Source organism: Humulus lupulus, chromosome 1 (assembly GCF_963169125.1).
Source record: "Humulus lupulus chromosome 1, drHumLupu1.1, whole genome shotgun sequence".
NCBI classification, from domain to species: Eukaryota; Viridiplantae; Streptophyta; class Magnoliopsida; order Rosales; family Cannabaceae; genus Humulus; species Humulus lupulus.
The window spans coordinates 252,245,169-252,266,866 of NC_084793.1; the positions used below are offsets into that span (position 1 = coordinate 252,245,169).

At 32.6% G+C, this 21,698-nt stretch overlaps 3 protein-coding genes across 3 annotated transcripts; 1 reads left to right on the top strand and 2 right to left on the bottom strand.

Moving 5' to 3' along the window:
* Positions 1 to 8,232: 8,232 nt before the first annotated feature.
* Positions 8,233 to 8,961, bottom strand: LOC133832370 (secreted RxLR effector protein 161-like). Its single transcript, XM_062262721.1, has one exon. The coding sequence runs from the start codon at positions 8,959 to 8,961 to the stop codon at positions 8,233 to 8,235; it is 729 nt and encodes a 242-aa protein (XP_062118705.1).
* Positions 8,962 to 13,941: 4,980 nt separating this feature from the next.
* On the top strand, positions 13,942 to 14,601 carry LOC133831530 (uncharacterized). The gene has a single exon (XM_062261881.1). The coding sequence runs from the start codon at positions 14,035 to 14,037 to the stop codon at positions 14,404 to 14,406; it is 372 nt and encodes a 123-aa protein (XP_062117865.1). The 5' UTR covers positions 13,942 to 14,034; the 3' UTR covers positions 14,407 to 14,601.
* A 3,563-nt stretch (positions 14,602 to 18,164) lies between these two features.
* Positions 18,165 to 20,539, bottom strand: LOC133832387 (uncharacterized). The gene is made up of 5 exons (XM_062262739.1): positions 20,050 to 20,539; positions 19,818 to 19,933; positions 18,792 to 19,677; positions 18,426 to 18,547; positions 18,165 to 18,362 (listed from the first exon to the last, which is right to left on the bottom strand). Exons 1-5 carry the CDS (start codon positions 20,537 to 20,539, stop codon positions 18,165 to 18,167), a joined length of 1,812 nt encoding a protein of 603 aa, XP_062118723.1.
* Positions 20,540 to 21,698: the final 1,159 nt, after the last annotated feature.

Below are 21,698 nucleotides of genomic sequence, written 5' to 3' on the forward strand. Positions count from 1 at the left end.
GAGACAACAGTCTTCAATCTTTGATCCAATTTTTCAAGCACCACTTTTGAAAAGTAATATCGCGTTCAAGCTTGACGAGTTCAATCCGCATGTAGTAATCTTCCTTTTCTAGAGCATGGATGAGCCTTTGACAGGTTTCAGTTTGGAGTATTTGGAGCTCACGGGCCGGAACACAGTTAAGATTATTAGAGATGCTTCCTGACAACAAGAGTTGTTGAATGGTATTTTTTTTACTACTAATGCAAAGAAGACGAGTGTTTATATCGTACCTCCTATTTTCGAATTGTATTATAAGTTGTTGGACATCTTTTTTTTTTTGGAACAATGGTTTCCAAACACTTTGGTTCCTCCGACGTGTGAGATACATCATCTGTAGTACACCCCTCATTCTTTTGCTTCATTTTCCCATTTTTCTTCAGGTCTTCCATTTTCTGCTTCCCTTTATCCTTTTTGTTCATGTCTTTCATTTTTCCTTCTCTTTCTCAACCTTGTTTTTCATGTAATACTAATACATGTAATAGATTATTTATAAATAATTTTAAAACTTATCATTCAATAGTGTAGTTAATAATGATGGTATCTTATCAAATTAATATGAGTAACACCTATTGAGATTCCCTATTATTTTTTCGAATTTTTCAATATAAATTTTAAAAAAATTGTGTTTTCAAAAAATGAATTTATTCTCACAAATTTCTACACATTTGTTACATCACATGTTTAATTTATCAAGACACCTATTCATCTTCACAACACCAATTAAAAAAGTTAATAATTATATATTTTCAAAATATAATTAAACAACATTTATTATGTTCAAAGAACCTAGACATAGAATCAAAATTAATTCAATATTTGTATACATTTATTACACTCTATGAGTTATTCAAAAGACAAGTTTTCAATTAAAAAATATTAATTTCGAATTTCATAATAAATTTTAAAGAAATTTACATTAATTTTTGCCATATTAATTTAATATTATTTTATATTTCGATTTTTATTTAATTCATTTTTAAAAAAATGTTACACATAATTATTAAAAAGACACTTGTTCAACTTCCTATTGAACAAACACATTTGTTCAAATTTAATTTTCTTTTATTTTGAAACTAATTTAAAAATTTGTACATAATTATTGAAAAGACTCTTGTTCAATTTCCCATTAAAGAAACAATACAATTTACCACTGCATTTTTTTCGAAATTATTTAATAAAAGCTATACATAATTAATAAGAAGATACATATTCAACTTCCAATTTACCAATGTATTTTTTCAAAATTATTTAATAAAAAGTATACATAGTTTTTGAAAAGACACTTGTTCAACTTCCCATTAAACAAAAGCAACTGTTCAATTTACCATTGTATTTTTTAAAATTAATTAATGAAAATTATAAATAATTATTAAAAATATACATATTCACTTCCCATTCTTCCCATTTCGAAAAATACAATGGTTGGAAGTTGAACAAGTGTCTTTTTAATAATTATGTATAACATTTTAAAAGGGAGTTATTCATATTCCTAACCACCTATCATAAATGCTTTTTATTCTTCTCATCAAATTTTAAATATAACACAAAAATTAGTATAATTTCCAAGATGGAGATTACTATGGAGCCTAGAAGGGTTGATGAAGATAGTGGCAATCATGAAACAAAAAGTGAATCCAACTATGAAGTCAAAGATGCAGAGAATGAGGTTGAATATGAAGACATTATCTCGCGTGAACCAGACAAAGACATTGTTGTTGAAGGCGAAAGTAGCAATACAATCGATCAAGTTAAGGAAGAACAACATTTTCATGTACTCGGAAAATGGCCTCAAGCATTACTCGATATGGAGTTTCGGAAGGCTTTTTTAATGTTGAATCAAGCGACACTGACGGGGAAATAGATCTTGTCCAGTTAATTAAAAATATCAACGGTTCACCAACAATATGTACAGATTCGAATGAATATTATAAGGAGCTTGAACGAAACAATGATGGCCAGGTAGATAACATCCCTTCTTCTACCAAAACCTTTCCAAACTCGAAAGGTTTCTATAACATTCTCATGAAAGCAAAAGACTTGCGTAGAAGAACTAAAGATATGCATGATTGTCTCGATAAAGGATTAAAATTTGAAACTCGCATCAAGCTTTTGGATTTGGAAGATGCTATTAATAATCTTATTGGTGCAATTTGTGATGCATGATTGTCTCTATATATATGCATCAAGCTTTTTTTGTACTAAGAATTATATGAAAGCTATTTATATTTTATGTTTACAAGGATCTTATGAGTGTTGTAAATTAAACCATTATATAATAAAAAGTAAAATTTCATTAGTTCAATCAAACATAAAAATATAAATCTACAAAGTACAATAGTAGATAGACAAACAAACAATTTCCTTACGCTCTCTTCAACTTTTCCATCATTCTCAAGAGCACATCCGTATTTTTCAAGTGCTCATCAACTTTTGTTTGTTCCTCTTCGAATAGTTTCTTCATTTTCTCAAATAATGCTTCGCGATTGTCGGATCCAAAACTCACTCCAACATGATCAATCAAATGTGTAGCAAGCAACACAATCTCTTTAACTTCTTCCTCTCCTAAGTCATCATAATATTGAGTAAATGGACACATTCTTAAAAATATAAAATGATTTCAAACTCTACCTAAAAACAAAGTTTATGTTTGCCTACAAATGATATCAGTGTATATAAGATAAAATGATTTATAAATAGTGTTAAAAACCATATAATTTCGAAATTATGACATTTAAAATACCCATTTAAAAAAAAAACTAAATTCCATTTTGAACCAATACCTGAATTGTTTTGGTTAAATTAATAAATAAGATGGGTAATAATTATGAAAAATATAGCAATTGATGGGCTATTCCATATCCCAAAAATCATGCTCAAAATTATGATTAGTTACACTTCTCAAAACATAAAATGAACATATTTCAATTCCCAAAAATAACACAATAATTTTGTTATTGGTTAGGTTGATTATGCATAATTATACCATTAAATTCTAAATGGTTAGGTTGGTATTAACTAGTTTAGTTACTATGCATTGATTTTTAATTTAAATTTAAAACACAATTTCGAAATAAATTTAATTTTTTTATAGATAAAAAGGTTTGGTTGAGTTAGTTTGTGTAAAAAAAAAAATATTTTATTAAAATTTCACTTAAAAAAACGTGAGCAATTAATTTAGAAAATGCCATCTAATTGCATTAAATGCATGTATTCATAAATTCATTCTAATACCCTAATATCATGCTCTATTTATGTTTGGTTGAGTTATTAATCATTTCTCATAAAAAACGTGTACAATTAAGATCACGTCAACTAATTTCATTAAATGCATGTCTCCATAAATCCATTCCAATTCCCTAACATTATGCTCAAAATTCTGATTGGTTGATATATTAATTAATAAATTCAAAATTAACACTTACAAAATAGTTTTTATTTAATAAATATGATATTAATGTCTACAACTACCCTTTGAAACTTCCAATAAACATTAAAGCTGATTGTGAAAATGATTAAATTTAAAGTGTGTTTTAATCTTGTTAATAAATAATTAATTCAGAAATAAACTATTCAAATTCTCCAAAATATTGATCATCTTCTAATTTCTCAAAATTGATAAATAATAATACAAATTTCTTTCTTTTACACAACTTGATTGAGAATAACAAAATTAGGGCAAAGATCATTGTCCCTAGTACTATATTCCTCTGCTTGAAATGAACTCTCGAACATCTTTCAATAATTTTGCTCTATTCTTGTTGAAATTTGAGCATGCAATCCACGAAGCTATGTGACACCTTTCTTCATTAGAGTCGAACTACAATAGTGAAAAAAACTCAAGTATAGTATGATAAGAACAAAATTAAAAAAAAAAAAACTTAGTATGAAATCTACTTACCACAAAAGACCGCGAGTCGAGCTTACAACTATTCATCATAAATAATATGACAAAGACTCCACAATCGTACAAATTTTGTTGTCTAGGGACATTTCTACCACGAACTATACCAAAACTAGCAAAGTTGAAACTACCAGGTTTCCTTTTGATCTGATTCTCCAAGAACAAATCTAGATTGCGTAGCTGCATTTGCACTCTAACATCAGAATTTATAAATTTAAAATTTATAAAAAAGTAATATATTCAACCAATAAAAACTTACAATATCAACAATCTTAGATGACTGTAATATAGGATTCTTTTCATCGGCAAGTGAGTCCCAAACTTCTACTTTTTTTTCTTTAAGTATCACCCGTGCAAGAATGAAGTGTCTTACAAGCAACATAGGAATATAAATCTACAAGTATAATTGTTGTTAGAAATTACATAATAAATAGATGCTTAAAAATATATTCAACGTAAACCATTAGAATTATACTTCATTGCAATGTTCGAGGGAGCCCATAAATCTTTCGTAGTAATGCATTTTCCTCCAAATTTGATGTAGTGGTAAATTGGAGTAGGAGTCGGGTAGTAAGTATTTCTATTGTCATAATTTAAAAAAAAAATTAACTTCACAACCATGAAATATGTTTTGACAAAAAAGAAAACAACAAAAAACTCACCATATTTCGAGCAGGAAGATACCAATTCTTACACTCTTTACCCTTCTTCAACCTCTCATCCTCGATCAAGAATGAAGAAACCATAGTAACAATCTGCATTTACCAAAAAAAAAAAATTATAACGGTCATACTAAAATTATTAATATATACAAATGAATTACCTCAGTCTCCAACTTCGTTTTAGGTCCAAGATACCGGAAGTCGGACCATCGTAGAAAACTAGACTCACTTTCAACTATAATTTCCCTAGGATATATACAATAATATACATTAAAATATATTGAAAAAATGACAAAAAATATATACATTAAGATAGAAAAACTTACAATTGATCAGAGTTTGAGAAAATGTATTCTAACACTTCCCTATCTTTCGGTCTTAAAGTATTACCGAGTTTAAAATGTTCAAAGAACACAACATCATCTTGACTAATAACATGTTTTTTTAAAAATAGTGATTGTGAGGCCTTTTCGTTAATGGATTCATATGTCAATTTTTTCTTCTTCTCATATCTACATGGAATTTTATCTTTGGCTTGTAAATCTAGTTTAATAGAGTGTAGTTCATCTCTCAACTCTTTCAACTCATGCTCAATTACTATCCTCCATTCCATTTCTGATTCCATCACGGAGTTCTATACAAAAAAATTGACGAAGATTATCACTATGTAAGAAATATTTTTGAAAAATAATAATATGTTTGAAAAATTTATATGATGAAATTTTCAAAACTTTAAAATTCCTCACATTTTTAGTTTATTGAAGAAAAATGAACTACAAAATAATTTGTAATAATAATGTTTTAAAATTTCTTTTATAAAATAGGAAAATTTTAAAACCCTATAACCTTCAATGTAAATTTATAAACCTAATAGTTGATATCTAAGAAGTTTGAATAATTTCGAATTTTACAATGGGAGAAAAAAAATGATAATTTATATGTAAAAATAAAGAAATCACATGAATGATTGAAAATCTTGCAAGAAACACTATGAAAAATCTAGAGCTTTTTCATAAAACATTTTAAAAAAAAATTGTTCTTGTGAGATTTTACTAGACAAGTTTTTCAAGAGAAATAAGATTTAATCATTTTTTTGAATTTCAAATCCTACATGACAAATAAAACTAAGTTGGAATTAAAAAAAAAAAAGATCTAGTAGTGAATTTCGAAATATGAAATTGGTGAAATAGATGATAAATTGCTTGTAAAAATAAAGAAAGCACAAAAATGATTGAAAATCTTGCAAGAAACACTATGAAAAATCTAGAGCTTTTTCATCAAACATTTTAAAAAAAAATTGTTCTTGTGAGATTTTAATAAACAAGTTTTCAAGAGAAATAAGATTTAGTCTTTTTTTTTTAATTTCAAATTCTACATGAAAAATAAAACTAAGTTGATATTTTTTTTTAAAAAAACCTCTAGTAGTGAATTTCGAAATATGAAATTGGAGAAATAGATGATAATTTGTTTGTAAAAATAAAGAAAGCACAAAAACGATTGAAAATGTTACAAAGAACACTATGAAAAATCTAGAGTTTTTTCATCAAACACTTTCAAAAAAATAATTCTTGTGGGTTTTTACTAAACAAGTTTTTTAAGAGAAATAAGATTTACTCATCTATGTGAATTTCAAATACTACATAACAAAAAAAAAAGATGGATTTTTTTTGAAAAAAATAGAAAATCTACTAGTGATTTTCGAAAATGACATAGAAAACTTACTTGAAAATACTTTCAAAAATTGGAGCTTCTTCAATAAACAAGTTTTTTAAGATGAGTAAATTTTGTATAAAAATATATATAATATATAGAAAATTCGAAATATGCTTTATTAATTAGCCAACTAATTGTAGTTGGGAAGATATGAGTCATTAATGCATAAGGAATGAATCTGGAAAGAACAAGGAATGAACAAAGAATGAAAGAAATGGAGAAGGAATGAAGAAGGAATGGGGATATGGAATCTTGGAATGAATCTTAAATAATGATTTTTTTAATTATTTAATTAAATTAAAAGGTGACCGCCATGTCAGCAGGTGGCCCATTACCAAGTTTGAAAAAAAATCAAAGATAGCATTAATTAACATCTTTAAATGTGGACCATTGGATCTTAATCCAATGACTATTAATTGACAACACATCCATGGGGAAAAAACTCAATCACCATTAAGAGTGAACCCATATATATATATAATATATATATATATATATATATCCTAGTAAGAATATAAATTGCTTTAAGTACACCTCCTATCACAAGGAGAGGAAGAATAATAAAAATTGTCTTGATGATATGATAGAGTGGATAAATGATGAAATTAAATACCCTAAGTTTTTCATCCATTGAGTTTTTTGTTATTTGTTTATTTAATTTTCAATTGATAATTTAGTTATTTAGTTATTTTTATTTTTATTTTTGAAATCCAATTTTTAGTAACCAAATAGAACTAAGAAATTAATTAATTGGTAATTAATATTCAATCATCGTGGGAACGATACTTTACTTTCTATTTTATTACTTGTAAACGATATGTATACTTGCGTCATCAAATTTTCACAATAGTATGAAACCCATACGAACTCCAGCTAAGCATAACTGGTCTAAGAAAAGCATATTTTTTTAAACTTGATCGTTAGAAAAACTTGTTATTTAGGCATAATCTTGATGTAATGCATATTGAGAATAATGTTTGCCATAGTGTCTTGGGTACTATGTTAAGCATAGATGGAAAATCTAAAGATATAGATAAATCAAGACTTGGTCTAGCAAACATGAAAAAGAAAAAAGCTCCATATTTTCAAGGATGGGAACATGTGGAAGAAACCTCATAATTTCAATTATCTGGTATATCAATTATTCGATAGATTAATTTTCTCTACCAATTTCATTGTTAATTATAATTTTAAAAATATTGTAATATATAAATTAAAAATTTAAAAACTTTTCTCGATGTAATTTTTTGCCAGAATAAGTATTATACATTATTGGCTGGAAATATCTTTATTCGAGCAAACTAGCCCACTTTTGCTTGCACATGTTAAAATTAAACCTGTACCGGTGCTAAATTGTGCGAGAAAAGGTCGTTTTGCTGGCATTGAATTGACACGGGCAATGGTCATGTTTTTTCGGCGTCAAACTTTTCACGGTGTAAAATTGCCGATAATGGTCATTTTCACAACTTCAAGTATTGGTTTTTTGTCAGCGTGTTCCTTTTTTCTTGGAGCACTTAACCATTGATGATGTGTTGAACACCACAACACGTGAAAACATAATTACTTTATTATTACAAAAGTAATTACACAAAGATTTGAATACAATATTTTATTACAACACACTCTAAACACTTACACACTTTGTTTTGGAGCATTCACTTAATAATTTATCTCACACTCTTTTTAGACACACATATATAATACTTACTTAGACTCACACTTTTGGGACACTCACTTTGCTACTTTTTTTCTAAATGATTCTAGAACCCTCTATATATTGTCTAATTAGTTCTAAGTTTCTTCAAGAACTTTCTAGAATATTCTATGTTCTTCCTAGTATATTGTAGAACATTCTAGAACTCTAGAGAATTCTAGATACGGTAATGACTTTTAACACTCCCCCACATTACCGAATCTCTAAGCTTCTTCTCGTTTGACGAGGTTTAGTTGAGTTCTGAATTTCGCAAACTTGATTGTGCTTAGTCCTTTGGTGAATATGTCAGCAACTTGATCATCTGTGTTGATTTGTCGCATCTCTATTTCTTCTTGAAGCACTTTTTCTCTCAGAAAATGATAATGCACTTCCACGTGCTTTGTCCTTGCATGAAATACTAGATTTTCTGCTAAGCGAATAACATAATGATTATCAAAATAAAGCGACATTGCATTGTCTGTAGATTGGTGTAGATCCTTCATTAGTTGCATCAACCACGTACTTTCCTTAGCTGCCATTGCTGCTGCTCTATATTTTGCTTCAATGGTTGACAAGGACACCGTTGGTTGCCTTTTGCTATACCAAGATACAACTCCAGATCCAAGCTTGAATACATACCCAGTAGTTGATCGACGGGTATCATGATCTCCAGCATAATCAACATCACAGTATCCAACTATCTTAACCTCGTCACCTTTCTTATATAGGAGACCATTGTTAATGCTATCTTTGACATACCCCAGCATTCGTCGCACTGCTTCCAAATGAGGTTTCTTTGGGTGTTGCATATACCGACTTGTTACACCAATTGCATACGAGATATCTGATCGAGTCAATGTTAGATAAATTAGACTACCAACCATCTGTCGGTACATTGCTCCATCTTGCAAGTCCTTCCCTTCATGCGCACATAACTTGGCATTAACTTTCATAGGTGTTGAGATGGACTTGCACTTGAGCATTCCAAACCTTTGCAATAAATCTCTTGCGTACTTTTGTTGATAGAGAAATAAACCTTCCTTAGTTCGGTCAACTTCTAATCCAAGGAAGTGTTTCAATTCTCCAAGTTACTTCATTTGAAAGCGAACTGACATGTTCTCCTTTGTTTGACAAATTTCTGCTTCATCATCGCCAGTGATGATAAGGTCATCAACACATACCAAAACAATTGCGATCTTTACTTCCTTTACTTTAACAAATAAGCTTGAATCTGCATGTGCTCTGACATATCCACTCTCCACTAAGAACTTAGCAATCTTGCCATACCATGCTCTTGAAGCCTGCTTCAATCCATAGAGCGCCTTTTTCAGTTTACAAACATACTCATGATGAACTTCATCCTCAAATCCTCTTGGTTGGACCATGTATATTTCTCAATTTAGCTCTCCATCTAGAAAGGCGTTCTTCACATCCATCTGCCATAGTCTCCAGTCTTTACATGCTGCAAGCGCCAGCAGGACTCGTACGGTTGTAATCTTGGCAACTGGGCTGAATGTCTCATCATAGTCTAGCCCATATTGGTTGAGAAAATCCACGAGCTACTAACCGGGCTTTATATCTCTCAATCGATCCATCAGGATGAGTTTTTACTTTGTATACCCATTTGCATGAAATGGGTTTTACTTCTTTTGGCTTTGGCACCAGCTCCCAAGTTTGATTATTCTCTAGTGCACTTATCTCTTCTTTCATAGCTTCTATCCACTTGATATTCTGGGACGCTTCTTCTTATGTATCTGGTTCTCTAAACTTTTCTTCTTTGGCTACAGCATCATTAGCATACTTAGGATTCAACTTTTGTGCTCTTGTTGATCTCCGAGGTTGTGGGCTTACTTCTTCAGGTTGAATATCACTTGCATTGTCTGTTGCTCTTTGATGCACTCCTGTTTGCCAGGGACTTTGTGTTGCCTCTTCGTTGTCTTCCTCACTTTGTTTTTCTTCATCCATTTTTGGAGTCGAATGTAGCTCAACATTTTTCTCCCCCATCTTCTTTTGCAAATTGTCTTCTATTTCTTCAGAATCTAGCAACTCTTCCTTTTGTGGTGACCACCATGATGAGGCTTCATTAAATACCACATTCCTTGACATATAACATTTTTCCAGTATTAGGATCGCAACACATCCACCCTTTCCTTTGGCTATCGTATCCCACAAAGATACATCGAATTGCCTTCTTGTCAAATTTGCTACGTAGATGACTTGGCACGAACACGGAGCATACACAGCCAAACACTCGAAAGTGACTTACTGCAGGTTTACAACCCCACCGTTTCTCAACGGGTGAAACGAACCCTAAATTTTCTTGGGGAAGTCTATTGATCACATGAGCTGCTGTCTTCATACCTTCTGCCCAAAATCTTCCTGGAACATTCTTCGCATGTAGCATGATTCGACATGTCTCTGGAAGGTGTCGATTCTTCCTCTCAGCTACTCCATTCCGTTGTGGTGTATTTGCACATGTGAATTGATGGCGTATGCGACACTCTCTTAAGTACTGACAAAATTCATTTGATGTGTATTCACCGCCATTGTCTGTTTGCAGACATTGAATTTTCTTGCCTACTTCTCCTTCGACTACTTCTTTGAATTCTTTAAATTTTAAAAAAGTTTCGGACTTTTCTTTTATAAAGAACACCCATATGTACCCTGAGAAGTTGTCAATGAATGTAACCATGTACCGCATGCCGCTGATCGATGGTTGCTTGACTTGCCCGAATACGTCATAATAGACTAGCTCCAACGGTGCTTTGGCTTTGAACTTTGAGTCTTCATACGGTAATTGATGTGCCTTACCGTATTGGCAGCCAGCACATACAGTCTCTGTTCTAACTTCGAGTTGAGGAAAACCCTTCAGCATAGATTTCTTCATCATCACCTTGAGTTTATGATAACTGACATGTCCTAGCCTTGCATGCCACAAATCTGTTGTTTCGCTCTTTCGAGTCTTGTCTACATAAGCCGAATTTGCTGACATTACATAGACAGACTCTAAACGTCGCCCTTTCATCATCGGTGTTCCAGAGATCTTAAGGTCTTGATATATCTTGACATCATGAGGACCGAATACGATGTGGTGCCCTGATGTCGTAAGTTGCGCTACTGACAGTAAGTTTTTCTTCATTCCAGGTACATGGTAGACATCCTGGAGTGAAACTTCCTTTGTACTGAATCGTGGCACTATTTTTGTTTTACCGATATGGGCAATTGGTAATCTTGAGTTGTTGGCTGTCACTACCACGCAACCACCTTTGTACTCGATCATGCTTTGTAACTTCTCTTTGTCCCCTGTCATATGATTTGAGTAGTCAGAGTCAATTATCTAGTCGTTATTGTAGTCGTTTGGTCCAGGAACAGTAACTGCAAAAGATAATTCTCCTTCCTCCACAGCGAAAGATGCTTCAACGTCCCATTCTTCATCGCTTGCTCATCCTGTGTTTGACGTGATTATATTGCCCTCTGCTATTTTCTTCTTGGACCAACAATTTTTAGCAATGTGGCCCTTCTTTCCACAGTTGTAGCATTTACCATCAAATTTATTGTTACTCTTAAATTGGCCACCCTGGTTGTCTTTATTTTGAGCTCCCCCTGTTTGGGAGCTTCCATGATGACCATCTTTGTCATCATATCTTCTAGAACCTTTGCTAGAACTTGGCCAGGGTCGACCTTTCTTATTACTACTAAAGAGTGCTTCTTCGTCACTCTTTATTGAGACACCAGATAGTTGCTTAGCCAACGCTTCTTTGTCAGCTAGCAAGTTTTCTAATTCAGTAAGAGAAGGTTGGCTTGGCCAACCTTGTATTGTGGCAATAAAACTTCTATATTCAGCTTTTAATCCATGAATAATAATTCTTCTAATTCTAGAGTTTGACATATCAGCAGTAGAGTCTAATGCAGAGATTTCGCGACAAAGAGATTTTATCTTGGTAAAGTATTGGCTGATCGTCATGTCACGTTGTGTGATAGAGAGAAGCTCGTTGTTTATAAGTTGCAATCTCACATCATTCTTCTTTGTGAATAATGATGCGAAAGTATCCCATGCTTCCTTCGGTGTCTTCAATTCCCTGATGTGCTCCAACATTTCATCTTCGACTGTGGTCCGAATAGCAAACAATGCTTTTCCAGCTTTAATCTTCCATTTCTTTAGAGTAGCTGCATCTTCTGGTTGTGTGACCTCGTTGCCTTTAACGATCTCCCACAAGTCTTGGCCTTGGAGATATGCCTCCATATGGAATGACTACATGTTGTAATTTTGACAGTTAAGTTTCTTAATTCCACTGACCACTTGGAGGTCACCCATCATGGCTTGGCAAAAATTATATCTTTTCCAAGCAAGCTTGATTTTAACAAAAAACTTTGTAGTACTAAACTACACACGATCTCTCAAAGAAACTTAACAAACGACTATAAGAAAGCTCTCTAAATGACAATCTCAAGAAATCTTTTCTGATGTGGAAGTTCATTCAAAGCTGCAACCACAGAACATACTCATAATTTCAAAAGATCTCATAACCTTAGCTCTGATACCAATTGTTGAACACCACAACATGTGAAAACATAATTACTTTATTATTACAAAAGTAATTACACCAAGACTTGAATACAATATTTTATCACAACACACTCTAAACACTTACACACTTTGTTTTGGAGCACTCACTTAATAATTTATCTCACACTCTTTTTAGACACACTTATATAATACTTACTTATACTCACACTTTTGGGACACTCACTTTGCTACTTTTTTTCTAAATGATTCTAGAATTCTCTATATATTGTCTAATTAGTTTTAAGTTTCTTCAAGAACTTTCTAGAATGTTCTATGTTCTTCTTAATATATTCTAGAACTTTCTAGAATGTTCTATGTTCTTCCTAATATATTGTAGAACATTCTAGAACTCTAGAGCATTCTAGATACGGTAATGACTTTTAACATGATGTTACCATTTGCTCATGCGTTAGCAAAAGATGGATTAGCAGCATGCCTTTGGCTATGCCTTTTGATGACACAATATTGTGCTAGCAAAGGTTTCACGACATTTGCCACTTCAATTGAGGTCTTTTGTCGGGGCAAAAAATTGCGGGCAAAAGTAATGTTTTTTGTAGTGGCAAGAGAGAATGAAACACACACGTTAACTATAGTGTTATAATTAGATAGAGAAGAATCTGAAATGAGGTTCTTCATTTGCATTTTGGCATAAGAATGATTCAGTTCTAGATAGAAGTGAAACCTAATTTTGGCAAAAGCAAACCTATGGCTAGGATAGAAAATAACTAACTTATTTCATTGATAGCATAGATTAATCATGATAAATTTTTCCTCTTACTGTAAATTAGATTTTGCCCACAAATAGTAAATGTATAACAAGTAAAAAGAACGTTTGATTAATTTTTTATACTGATACTCTTTTAAATTGTAGAGAGAATTCTCACTGATTTTTTATACTGATACACTCTTAAATTGTTGTATTACGTAATATTATTCCCCAATATTAATTATATATGTTTCGTATGTCATTTCTATAACACTAATCAAGTGTGTATGTGAAATTCATTGAATAAAAGAGGAACACTATATCATCTTTCGTCATGGCTTTAATCAGCACACACGGTCAACAACTTAACTATTATAAGTATATATATACGTTGAAGTTTGACTAGTATATATACATTTATATATGGTACACGAAAGTTATCCTTTGAATCAATATTGATAACATTCAAATACATCACCTAGGCACTATTTCGTGTTCACATCTTCTCTCTCGTGTGTAAATATATCATCTATCTCACTCACATATATTCTCATTTAATTAATTTGAAGTTTCAATATATATGTAACCCGTGAATCCTTAATTAAGTACAAAACCCCGTACGCTTCTCCATGCGTGCATTCCACGAGATCACCCCACAGCTTACTGTATATATAATATTGATTGCCATGCAACATATATACTTACAAATCATTATTCTTATTATTAGCAAAAAGAATTCAGAGAATATATACTATGCAAAAACTATATGATCATCAGTACAACGATAGCGATATTATGGCCATGGCAGCTGTTTCATTAGAAGCTATGGCAATGGCTGATTTAAACCATCACCATTTCGATATGGATTTCGAAGAATGGGAGCGAAGGGAGTTAGATCAGTCACCTCCAGCGCATTTATTAGCCGATGATGATGAAGAGGAAGAAGAAGAAAAAGAAGAAGAAAAGGACGATAATATATCACCATCGAGACGTGAAGAAGATGAAGATATACGATCATTGGAGCCAGAGAGCAGAGTACTGTCTTTCGATAATATGAAGAGGCTCTTAATAGTTTGGGTTAATAAACTGCTGTGTTGGCGGAATAATTTAAGGTTATTCCTCTGATCAAGCACGCATGCGAGAAGAGAAGATCCACCAAATTGACAAATACTTCCACGCGCGGCGAGAAAAATCCGATCGCTTCAGAGTTCAGATGATTAATCTAGCAATAATTGACATTATTTTTTGTGCATACTTTGAAGTGTCTTTTGTACACCCACCAAATTTAATATTTTAATTCATTAATTGTTACAGAGTATATATATATGGTTTGATTTTGATCGCAAAATCTTTGTGTTTATAGAACTTCCGAGAGTTTAACTTGTTTTGAATGAGTTGTGTACACGGACTTAATTAAGTTGTAATAATTGTTACAATATATATAATGATAATTTTTTTTAATGATATTGTTGAGTCCAACTGCTTTGGTTATTTAATCTTAATACTAAATTAGTAATAAGTATAATTTTAATATTGATATATATGAATTTGATGCATACAATTTTTATTTTTTTTCTGTCATTCTAACGCCTTTGATTGTCTCACTCTGGCCGTTCTCATCATATATACATGCATAAAAATAAAAATAAACTAAAAGGTGTTTCTTAAAATGTTTGCTGTTTTTTGTTTATTATGTATCATGTGAGTTTACTTAAAGTCTTGTCGCTTGCTTGCAGTTCGTGCATGATCACAGGATTAGAATCTGACTTTTCGTTAAGAAAGAATTTTGGGTTGGAAAAAAAAAAAAAGACTACAAATGAATTCTCAATCTTCAACCCCTCACAAGTTTAGATAGAGGGACAGTACGTATGACACAATTAATATCATTATTTGAGTACTAATCTGAAAAATTCTATGTAAATTTGTAAAGTGCATCTCCATTAATAGGGCTTTTCTAAAATAGCCTTTTAGCTATAACAAGTACGTAGTGAAATCTAAAAAAGAGTAATGAAAATCACTTCAGGTAGCTAAATGTAAAGAGATCCTTAAAATTTTCCATATTTTTTTAATAGTATTTTAATCAAACATACTTTTTTGCATGAATTATTTAATAATAAATAGAAATTTAAATTGTATAATTTATTAAAATAATTTACTTTAACTAAATTAGTGAGCATGGTTGGAATGTGATTCATAAAAATAACTCTCTAAAATAGTTTTGCCGATTTAGATCAAAACTAGGAAAGTTTTCTTGCACGTGGATATATAATATTTGGGTAAATACTAATTTGTTAACCTGTGTTTCTAGTAACGGACACACTCTATTTCCAAATTCTACATATTTTAGTACTCTTAATTAGTAGGATTAAATTTGTAATATTCCTTATTTTTCCTCATTTTAATGATTTATTTTATTTTATTTTCATTTGTTTTAGTTATTTTGAAATGATTTAAATTTATATTATTGATAAACCCATTTTTTTTTCTTGTAAATATTAAACTAAAAATCATTAAAACTGAAACCTAAATCTATGTATCTAACCCGGATGAACAAATACTACATTTTCTGGTAATTACTTCTCTCCTCGTCCTCTTCTTCTTCTTTTTCTTCAACTCCTTGCATGCCAGCGGCAACTAAACAGAGTCTCTACAACAACTCTTTGATCTTCCCAACACCGGTGATCAAACATATTGGAGTCAGAGTCAATGGACCGTTCAAGACCACATTAGTTTATATCTCCCGTAAATCTCTTAACTGATCTGAACTGATCTATGTATTTATTTATTATTTTGTTAGATCTGGTTTTGCAGCTTTGAATATAGCTTTTATCAATTGATCGTGTTTCGTCATATGGCATCTTTTAACAAGTCCACACACTCTTCAAATCTGAGGAGGAGATGCAGTTCGTGCAACATGCCATGGATAAAAAAGAGTGGTTAATTTATCTGTTGGGTGGGAGAAGCAGAAGTTGGGATAAGGGGCCTAGAAAATGAAGGGGTGAAAGGAAAATTGCTCAAGAAAATCAAATCAATCAAATGTTTGTTATCTTAAGCTCCAAGATCGTGTTCTTCAGGTGAGTCTCTCAAATGGGTATGTGGATTCTTCTCCCAATGTCAATGTTCAAGCACAGAGCAAGTTGAGTTTCGAAGGAACAGAGGAGAAGAAAATTAACCAGAGTTGCGTGAGAGTGCAAGATCTCGATGCTATGGATGTGAAAGAGTTGATGAAAGACCGTAGGGATGATGATGATGAAGAAATTGGTATTTGGGTTTTCGTGTGGTAAACTTGAATCTGTGATGGTTTTTTTTTTTTTGTTTTGCTTAAATATGATCTGGTTATTTTAATGATTTTCAAGTTTCTTAAAATTATTTGACAGTTTTAATCAAAATTATTTTTCTGTTTTATTAATTCTGAATATCGATTTAAATTATTTAAAATAAGAAAAACAAATAAAAATTAAGCCAATAATTAAAATGATAGCAAACTAGGAATATTAGAATTTAATCCACGAGAGGTAGGTACCGAAGTATGCAGAATTTGCAAATATAGGGTATGAATTGATAATTATCACTAACAAATAATATAAAATTTGCATTTTGATAAAATATATGATACCATTTACCCTATATTATTTTAATTAAAAAAAATAAAGCATATACACACAAATGGTCAGAGTTTTAAAGGGCTGACAAGTCCAAAATTTGACGGTCTTCGACGAAAGTTACGAATGAGCATACCGAAAACGAGTGTATAAACTATTATTTTACATGCATGCATGCAATGTCCGTGAATCTTTAACTTTAGAACTTTCATATATCACAAAAAAGAGAGAGATTAAAGTTCTATTGTTCTCTTTTCTTAGCATATATATACCAAGCTATAGCTGTGAAAATTTTCGTCGTATATATTGGAAAAGTATACAAACGCTCTGTTGAAGGTAGCTATATTAATTGAGAGAGCATATATATATAGATAAATATATAACTGATTATATTTATTAGTTAAGTTATGTCTATTGAAGCTTTAGCAATGGCGGGAGCAGACTACAGAGAGTATAATATGGATCTCGAAATACGGAACAGCAGCCACCGCCTCCAACGACTCCCACCACTACCATATCGGCGGCGGCAAGCTGAGGAGAGGTTAAGCATCCATGTTGATAGCTTACAGAGAAAGAGTACTGCTACTACTACTGATTCTGATGATGGAGACTGTATGAAAGCAAAGATTCGTGAATGGGCTAAAGCTGTTGTACTTTCGACCGTGTAGAGATCCAGATCATGATGAACCATGATTTATGTTCCCATGCATAAATTTATTTAGTTGTTAATTGTAGGCATCAAAATTGAACCGTGATCATGAAAAAAGTGTATGTTGTATGTATGATGTACTGCTGTTGTTATGTATAAATAATATATAAAAAAGTTTCCTATATTTTAATGCGTATACACTATACATATTTCTATATTAAGTCCTACATATGCGTAGGATGGCTAAAAATAATTTCTCAAAAATTCACCTAAGTTTATGAAAAATATAGTAATACCTGCCACGAGTGATGAAGCCAGGATTTAAAGACAAATGGGCAAATTTTGTTATTGTATAATAAATTTCATACATAATAATTCATATTATTATACAACTATAATTTATAATAATTCATCATAAAGATGCTAATATATTATGTATATAACCTTTAAGAACAAGTATTTCAAATAACAAGTATTTCAATAGAAAGAGTGACAATAATAATTCAAAACATCAATTTTTATTTTTATAAGTAAGTTGTGCTCGACAATTCTTTATAGATGCAAACTCATCTATAATGGTTTCAATATTAAATTTTGTAGCAAATTCTTTTTCAATACAAACAATTAAGCAATCATTCAAAAAAACTATCTTCCATCTTGTTTCGAAGCTTTGTCTTGATAATTTTCATGATAGAAGATGCTCGTTCTGTAGTTGCTGTTGATACAGGAAGAGTAAGAACAAGCCTAAGTAATCTGTCAATAAGAGGATACATAATTGCTTTCCTTATTTTCACCAAGCCTTGACACAATTCATGAATACTAGATAAATTCTATAATTTAGGATGATTTGGAATGTCAAGCACAAAATGTTGAAGTTCAATTCTTAGACGTACGACTTCTTTCCCCAAGAAATCATTAGGACAGAACTTCTCTGCAAGTTTGCAAATATCATCGATCTTGCACAATTTAAATCCATCTCTAAGATCAAAAGCACTGCTAAGAACAAGCAACTCTACTGAATGTTCATTGAATCTAGAGTTTAATTCTTGCAACTAATAGTTAAATGTAGTAATAAAGATATCAACTCGATAATAATGCACAACATTAATCTTATCTTGTTGATTTCAAGATCTTCCACCCCTTGCAACATATTGAGCATCCAAATCTGGGATATCAATTTGATGTTGCTCACAAAATGATGTAACCTCCATGAGGAAAGAATCCCATCCTGAATCTCGAAAGCTCTTAAGCATGCATACCATTCAAAATATCTTGTGATTGTCGTTGTAAGGCTACATAAAGAATATGAGTAATTTCCAAAATCTCTTTCATAAGATGTAATATGAAAACAAACTCAAAAGATAATAATTGATTGCAAGCAAAATCTGCATCTCCACGTTGAGAATATGAAACCTTTTCTTTTGCAATTTTACTCAAAACCACACAAGTTGCATTAAACATTTTTAGCAAGCTGGAAATAGAACCCAAATGAGAACCCCAACGAGTATCTCCAGCTCGCTTTAAGGTGCCAATTTGATTTAACCCCGTCCCTGATTCGATGTCATAATTTGCAATCTTAGTAGCAAATTCAACAGATTGAGCCTCCTTTAATTCATCATTACGCTTGCAAGATGCAGTAACAATAATGATAATGAAAATTAAGGTAGAGAAAAATTGATGAACTCGACTTACTTCTCGAGAAGCTGCAACTAACGCAAGTTGGTGGCAATGGGCTAAACAATGGATGTAATATGCATATGGACATTCATTACAAATTAAAGCCTGCAAGCCATTCCACACTCCTCTCATGTTACTAGCTCCATCGTACCCTTGCCTGTGTATGTTAGAAATAACTAAATTATGTTGAGAAAGAACAAAAACTATACCTTCTTCCAAAGCTAACGCCGTAGTGTCACGTAGATGGACAACACCAAAAAATTGTTCATGAATGAACCCTTCTTTATCTACAAATATCAAAACAAGAGCCATTTGTTCTCTTTTGGACACATCAAGTGCTTCATCTACTATGATGCAAAATTTTGAGACTCCAATTTCTTGACGAATCTCTTTCTTGACCTTGTTGGAAAGTATATAAAGAATCTCCTTTTGAATATCAAGCGATGTATATGTGGCATTTAAAGGAGCCTTTTCTTGAACAACACTTGAAACATATACATTAATTCTAATTAAAAAAATTATTTTATGAAAGAACATACAAATATAAGAAATAAAAAAGAATACAATTTTTAGAAAATGATATATGAAAGAATAAAAGTCACCATTACCTTATCATTGTAAGATGCCAATAACTTCAGAAGTTCATGGAAATTTCCTCGATTAATTGATTCTTTACTTTGGTCACGTCCTTGAAAGGCACAAGCTTGAAAGGCAAGCCATTTGACTACATCAATTGTAACTTGAAGTCTTAATCTATTATTCTCAATTTGCTCAGAAGTTTGTTTTTCAATAAAACCTCTAATATGTATTGAAATTTATGAACTGAGTTAGGACTTTTACCCACATGTCGTAAGAGAGCACCATTATTTCCATTGTTGACGTTCTTCCAGTTCTTAAAGCCTCCAAGAAAAAAATTGTTTGCTTCCATCCATCTAGTTGGCTTACTAAATAAATAGCAAGGCAAACAAAATACTGCATCAACTGATGGAGAGTATTCTAGCCAAAGAGGAAACAATTCAAACCAAGAACTACAAAAACGTCGAAGATGCTCCTTTGATCCGAATGGCGGATAGCTTTCAAGTTTGATTTGATATGGTCCAACTTTAATATAAGCTCGACGAATTTCATCTTGTTGATTAATTGGGTATTCCCAAATTGGAGGACGTTTTTCAGGATCACGCTCCAAATAGGCAATATCAAATATTTCACTTTCATTTCTTTGAACCTTCTTAGGATGTGTGGGAGCTAAATTTTCAGGATTTGGAATAGATGTTTGACCATTTTCTCCAAATTGTTGATCTTCAATGATTTTTCTTTTAAAAAAATGCATCAATTGTTAGCTTTCCCATGACCATGAAGAGTATTTGAACCTAAAATTGTATTGTGAAACTATATATGAGAGAAAAATAAATCAAAATTTATAACTGTTGACGACAGAAACTTGTCAACGAAAAATGGATGGAAAACTCAAAGACTTAATTAGAGACTTATGAACTCAAAAGAACTTGTAAAAATTTCAAGAGAAGTTGCAAGTGAACAATAGAAGAGAACTTCTATATTGCTCTTAGAATAGTCTCATGTTACATCATTTTTCCAACCACTTAGTTTTAGGAGTAGAGTTCTATTTATAGCTCGGCTATAATGGCCTCTGATACAAGGTGGTCCCAAGGGACAAGAAGGTACTTGGTTACACTGTCATGGTAGTGGCATAGGTCGTGGTGGAGTAGAGGATTGTGGTGTCGATGCTTATTTATGGTCAGAGACATGTAAGTCATGCCACCACTCCTCGTACTTCCACTACTTCCCAGGGACGGATGTCAGGGGTTGGCTGAAAAGGACCACATCAGGTACCTCACTTGTACGACCACTACTTGTGTGGCGTGGATATGAGGATCAGATGCCTGGGTTCCTCTAAGTCGTACACCAGTACTTACTTCATACCCTTACGATCTCTTTGAGCCGCGTGTAGGCTCTTACACTCACAGGGTGCCTATTCTTTTAACCTTTGAAGGTTCCTTCTCTGCTAATATAATTACTCCATTGGTGCGAGTCACCGTGTGGTTGATTGGTGTGCGCAGAGGGTGTAGCTATGTGGTGCACGAGGCGTGCCTGACAAGGACCTCGTAGGGTGCACCTGCTGGGTGCGCGAGACGCTGGTGCGAGGCACGAGGCACAGACACGCAGCACGGGCTTGGGTGCGTGAAACATTGGCGCGAGGTGCTGGCGTAAGGCACAGACGCGCGACATGGTCTTGGGTGCGAGAGACGTTGGCGCAAGGCGCAGAAACGCAGCACGAGCCTGGGCGTGCGAGACGCTGGCGCGAGGCGCAGACACGCAGCACGGGGTTGGGCGCGCGAGACGTTGGCGCGAGGTGCAAATGCGCGACACGGTCCTGGGTGCGCGAGACGCTGGCATGAGGCACAGATGCGCAGCACGGGCCTGGGCGTGAGAGACACTGGTGTGAGGTGCTGGTGTGAGGCGCACAGAAG

Coding starts and splice junctions, on each gene's coding strand:
- LOC133831530 (XM_062261881.1), top strand. CDS start 14,035: ATGCAAAAACTATATGATCATCAGTACAACGATAGCGATATTATGGCC.
- LOC133832370 (XM_062262721.1), bottom strand. CDS start 8,961: ATGAAAGTTAATGCCAAGTTATGTGCGCATGAAGGGAAGGACTTGCAA.
- LOC133832387 (XM_062262739.1), bottom strand. CDS start 20,539: ATGCATTTTTTTAAAAGAAAAATCATTGAAGATCAACAATTTGGAGAA. Junction 19,934..20,049: donor TGCTCTCTTACGACATGTGG/GTAAAAGTCCTA, acceptor CAATTGATGTAG/TCAAATGGCTTGCCTTTCAA. Junction 19,678..19,817: donor TGGCATCTTACAATGATAAG/GTAATGGTGACT, acceptor GTTCAAGAAAAG/GCTCCTTTAAATGCCACATA.